This window comes from Anabrus simplex, chromosome 11 (genome assembly GCF_040414725.1).
Source record: "Anabrus simplex isolate iqAnaSimp1 chromosome 11, ASM4041472v1, whole genome shotgun sequence".
Classification (NCBI taxonomy): domain Eukaryota; kingdom Metazoa; phylum Arthropoda; class Insecta; order Orthoptera; family Tettigoniidae; genus Anabrus; species Anabrus simplex.
This window is the reverse complement of record NC_090275.1, coordinates 49,849,025-49,855,024: the sequence shown is the minus strand read 5'-3', so window position 1 is coordinate 49,855,024 and position 6,000 is coordinate 49,849,025. Positions and strand designations below refer to the sequence as shown.

Below are 6,000 nucleotides of genomic sequence, written 5' to 3'. Positions count from 1 at the left end.
ACGTGACCATACCAGCGGAGTTGTTTTTCCTCCATCTTGTCACTGATGGGCACAAGATCCGCACACATGTCAATTGCGCCCTTTGTTACGCAGAGTGTCGCCCACCGACCATCGCAACATCCACACCTCTGTGACATGCATTTGCTGGTCATGCTTTTTCAGCCTTGGCCAACATTCAGAGCCGTACATGAGGGCAGGCCAGACAGTGAATTACTATGCTATTCATAATAAATGTTTGCACTGATAATCATGTTTGTTAATATGGTAGGGCTAAACTACGAGGTTATTATTATTATTCGTGTCAGAGGTACCAATATATAAATCAATTCAAATACAATAAAAAAAATTAAATAATAAAAATATGAAGAATGTTAATCACTCAAAATGAAAGACTTATGAACAAATTATTTGTAAAAAAATAAAAAGGATTACATGAAAATATCTACACCATATATACATTATTTACACAAGTTGTGACCAGTATTTGGCTACATTGATGGCATTGTTTCCAGCCAATGCCAATTCCAACCCTGTACATGAATCTGGGCATAGAAGACAGTGCAAGAGGTGCGTAGAAGTCTGTTCCTCTCCACATTCGCATAATGAGTCCCCACCATGCACGATGCCCCATTTCACAAGATTGCAACGCCGGTCCGCAGTCTGTTTAATGACTTCCTCTTCGTGACCAGGTGGCAATTTCTCTTCAATTTTTTGGGTCAGAATCAAGTGGAGCAGAAGACTGCAGAAAATTCTTCCTGGATTTCAGTCGAGCTGGTGGTGGCTGATGTTCATGAAGGGGGTGGGCTGAGATGCTGCAAACCTTGTGTCTCTCGATATTAGCGGCCACCTCACGTCTAATATCAGGTAGGGCTATACCTGCAAGTGAATACTACGAGGTAATAGGTGCCGTAGACCGTCACTGCCTTATCAACTGAAACAAGGTCTGTAACGTATTCCATTATTATTTGAGGATTGTCCACCTCCGTAGCGTAACGGTTAGTGTTATTAGCTGCCTTCCTCGGGGGCCCGTGTTCGATTCCTGGTACTGCCAGAAATTTAAGGAAGGCAGGAAGGTTAAAATATTACATGCAGCTCACCTCAATTTGGGTTGTATGTCTGAAAAAGACCTGCACCACCTCGGGATAAGACACAAGTTTACTTACTTTGCCTTACTTTTTTTAGGATTTATTACGATGTCGTGTTAAAGTGTGTATAGTAGCTAATTTTATTCCAATACATTTTGTGGTGTAACGAGTTAGCAGCTCTTTTACGAATCAAGATGTTGCGTGTGGATAAAATTTGGAATATTTTTTTTGGTTTACGTCGCACCGACACAATCAATCAATCAATCAATCAATCAATCAATCAATCAATCAATCAATCAATCAATCAATCAATCAATCAATCAATCAATCAATCAATCAATCAATCAATCAATCAATCAATCAATCAATCAATCAATCAATCAATCAATCAATCAATCAATCAATCAATCAATCAATCAATCAATCACTACTGATCTGCATTTAAGGCAGTCCCACAGGTGCCAGATTCCCTACCCGTTGTTTCAATAGCCATATCTTAAAGGATTGCAAATAAATTGGAAATTTATTGAACATCTCCCTTGGTAAGCTATTCCAGTCCCTAACTCCCCTTCGTATAAACGTGATGATGATGTTATTTGCTTTACGTCCCACTAACTACTTTTACGGTCTTCGGAGACGCCGAGGTGCCGGAATTCAGTCCCGCAGGAGTTCTTTTACTTGCCAGTAAATCTATCGACACGAGGCTGTTGTATTTGAGCACCTTCAAATACAACCAGACTGAGCCAGGATCGAACCTGCCAAGTTGGGGTTAGAAGATCAGCGCCTTAACCGTCTGAACCACTAAGCCCAGCTCGTATAAACGTGTATTTGCGCCAGTTTTTCCTCCTGAATTCCAACTTTATCTTCATATTGTGATCTATCCTACTTTTTTTTCTATTTGTTTTACGTCGCACCGACACAGAATGGTCTTATGGCGACGATAGGTGAGGAAAGGCCAAGGAATGAGAAGGAAGCGGCCGTGGCAGCATTAATTAAGGTACAGCTCAAGCATTTGAATGGTGTCAAAATGGGAAACCACGGAAAACCACCTTCAGGACTGCCGACAGTGTGTTTCGAACCCACTATCTCCCGGATACGAGCTCACAGCTGCGCGCCCCTAACCGCGCGGCCAACTCGCCCGGCATTTGGGATATCGTGTGTAAAGACGTGTAACTAAAAATCGTGCAATACAAAATAAATATTGCAAAAATGTATGCAACTATGGGAAAAAGACCATCCAGATCCCTATTTAAATCATTAGGAATGCTCCGCGTGCAATACTAATAACAAGGATAAAATTAATGTGTTAAAATTGTACGGGTATAGGATAAAACTATCCGCTTTTGTGGTGTAGTGGTTAGTGTGATTAGCTGCCACACCCGTAGGCCCGGGTTCGATTCTCGGCTCTGCCACGAAATTTGAAAAGTAGTACGAGGGCTGGAACGGGGTTCACTCAGCCTCGGGAGGTTAACTAAGTAGAGGGGGATCGATTCCCACCTCAGCCACCCTGGAAGTGGTTTTCCATGATTTCTCACTTCTCCTCCAGGTAAATGCCGGGATGGTACCTAACTTAAGGTCACAGCCGCTTCCTTCCCTCGTCCGTGTCTATCCCTTCTAAACTTCCCCACTGTTAGCATAGCAGATGAGGCCACCTTGATAAGGTACTGGTCCTCCTCCCTAGTTGTATTCCCGGCCCAAAGTCTCACGCTCCAGGACACTGCACTTGATACAGTGGAGGTGGGATCCCTCGCTAAGTCTGATAGAAAAACCAACCCTTGTGGGTAAACGGATTAGGAAAGGAAGAAGATAGGATAACATTCCCGTTAAATTATGTACAGATTCGTATCAGTAACAGAATATCAATATTAATATTTAAATACCTTTTATTTGTGGTCTGCTTTTATTAATGTGGGAGATTAATGGTCATAAAATAGGAATCCACAAGTGATGGTCCATTTAACTTTATATTTGTATTAATTTAGGATTGTTTAACACGACAAAGTAATGCTATTTATGTACTATTAATTTCAGACCTTAGCAAGCAGCTTATTGTTCAACATTCATATAATCGAAGATATCATTAGTTCGATCTACGAGGATTGGGGCAAAAGTCAAGGCAACTATTTTTTTCTTGTAGATGTGTGAACGGATCACAAACGTATATGTGTCGCGTGGAAGTTCTGCAGGCATAGTGTGTATGCAGAACACCAGGTGGCTCTGTGATAGGTGGTAGTAGCGCAGCGAGGGCTGTGAAATCAAGTCATTTGGTGAGAGTCGTAACCCGTGTTGAGCAGCGAGCTTACATCAAAATAGCCGTTCTCCGAGGGAGAAATGCGATGGAATATGAATTAGTGGAAGCCCTTGGCAATTATGCCCTACCATACCGTACAGTAGCACGGTGGGTAGAAATATTTCAGCAAGGACGTGTGTCAACCAGTGATGAGCAACGTTCAGGACGACCTGTCAGCGTGCGGACCGACGTGTCACGTGCCGTTATCGAGCAGCTCCTGGATGAAGACAGACGATGGACGCTACTGGAGTCAGAGAGAGCAAGTGGCATCGAGAAATGCACCGTCCACAGGATATTGCGTAGTGACCTGCAACTGCGCGAAATCGCATAGCGGTGGGTACCGCATGCACTGACGGAAGTTCAAAGGTGGGTGCGCTATGCAATATACTCCGACAAACTTGCACGCTGGCAACAGGACGGCGATCAATTTTTGTCACGAATAATCGCCATCGATGTGTTTTGGGCCAGGGCATACGAACCAGAAATGAAACATCAGTCCGCGGAGTGGCGACATGCTGGATCACCAAGGAAGCACAAATTCCGTCAGAATCCTTCCCCAGTCAAATTGATGGTGATCGTCGCGTAAGACGTCAGGGGTGTCATTGTTTGCCACTTTGTTCCACTTGGCAGAACAGTGAGCGCACAGTACTACAGGGACTTCCTGGTGCGACAATTACGATGTGCGTTCGGGAAAAACGTTCGGATCTTGTGGGCAGTGCAATAAACCTACACGACAATGCAAAACACATAATGCAGAGTGTGTAGGGCAGCTACTGCGACGTTGGGGATGGGTATTTAGGCCCAAGTTTGCCATGTCAACTTTATCTGTACTGTGTTGTCATTCTTTTGCACCGGGAAGGCCATACTGTCCTGTATACTACCGTAATAAATTAGTGTGTTACGATATTTCAGTGCTATTAATTGTTCGCACATGTAGTTATCATCTTGTCCTTTCGTCTGTATATGTCACATTTTCCAACCGGCCTGGTATCTTGAAGAAAAAGAATAGTTGCCATGACTTTTGTCCCAACCCTCGTAGTTTGCTAATTAATTTCAGTTTAACATAGATGGTATTGATTTTTTAGCTCTTTGATACCTTCTTCTGCTATTTGCTGTACGTCACACCGACACAGATAGATCTTATTGCGACGATGGGATAGGAAAGGCCTAGGAGTGGGAAGGAAGCGGCCGTGGCCTTAGTTAAGGTACAGTCCCAGCATTTGGCTGGAGTGAAAATGAGAAACCAAGGAAAAATATTTGCAGGACTGCCGACAGTGAGGTTGGAGAACCCTATATCTCCCGAATGCAAGTACACAGCTATGCACCCCTAAACGCACGACCAACACGCTCGGTCATAGAATCTTATAGATCCTTTTCGGGAAACCAACTACTATATTTTCAATGAATTTTCACTGTTTCAACTTTTGTCCTTACAAATGTAGGCACATAAAAGCCAATAATGGATGTCTCTATTTACAGCAAAATATGAAGTGATTTCGAAAAAGTTTTAACTTATTCCCTTTTAAGATAGTTACAAAATAATATTCAAAACAAAATTATCGGGATTATTTTCAAGTAGAGATGAGTGTTTTATAGTTGATTTTATTCAACAATAACTTTTTTTTTGCTATCTGCTTTACGTCGCACCGACACAGATCGGTCTTATGGCGACGATGGGATAGGATAGGCCTAGGAATTGGAAGGAAGCGGCCGTGGCCTTAAGGTACAGCCCCGGCATTTGCTTGGTGTGAAAATGGGAAACCACGGAAAACCATCTTCAGGGCTGCCGACAGTGGGGCTCGAACCCACTATCTCCCGATTACTGGATACTGGCCACACTTAAGCGACTGCAGCTATCGAGCTCGGTTCAACAATAACTAACGTACAAAGTACCCGAAAAATCATTGGAGATTGTAAGAGGGTTATGTACTCGATAGAATGCTCATAGAGATCTCATTTTTGAATTTCTGTTTTTCCAGGGCCCATACGACCTTGTGTTCCGACGCATTGAACACTGTGAAGACGAAGGAACTAAGGAATTAGATTACCACACTAAACTGAATAAAGTCAGCAAAACCGAATATGCTTACAATGGAGAATGCAAAATTCCAGATAACACACTGTTATCGGTAAGTATACCCTTTAATAACATTTATGTCCTACTATAGTGTAACAGGCTAAATATATGTGACAGTACTCCATCTTAATATCATACACTGACGTAATGGCATTCAAACTGAATGATTTTTTTAAAAAACGTCTGTACAGAGTTCTCCTCCATTTTCACAGACACTATACGTATGTGTATATAAATGCCTGAATGAGTTTTTTTAATGAATGATTCCATGACTGAATTAAATTGTCATGCAGTCCGGCTCCTTGGCTAAATGGTTAGCGTGCTGGCCTTTGGTCACAGGTGTCCCGGGTTCGATTCCCGGCAGGATCGGGAATTTTAACCTTAATTGGTTAATTTCGCTGGCACAGGGGCTAGGTGTATGTGTCGTCTTCATCATCATTTCATCCTCATCACGACGCGCAGGTCACCTACGGGTGTCAAATCAAAAGACCTGCATCTGGCGAGCCGAACATGTCCTCGGACACTCCCGGCACTAAAAGCCATACGCC

General features: G+C 42.9%; 1 protein-coding gene across 1 annotated transcript in view; it reads left to right on the top strand.

Moving 5' to 3' along the window:
• Positions 1 to 249: 249 nt before the first annotated feature.
• The window catches only part of LOC136883125 (uncharacterized), a 30,379-nt gene continuing 24,628 nt past the window's right edge, over positions 250 to 6,000 (top strand). Inside the window, exons 1-2 of the mRNA XM_068229603.1 lie at positions 250 to 264; positions 5,355 to 5,504. Coding sequence (XP_068085704.1) covers positions 250 to 264; positions 5,355 to 5,504 — 165 coding nt within the window. The remainder of the gene's footprint in view (positions 265 to 5,354; positions 5,505 to 6,000) is intronic.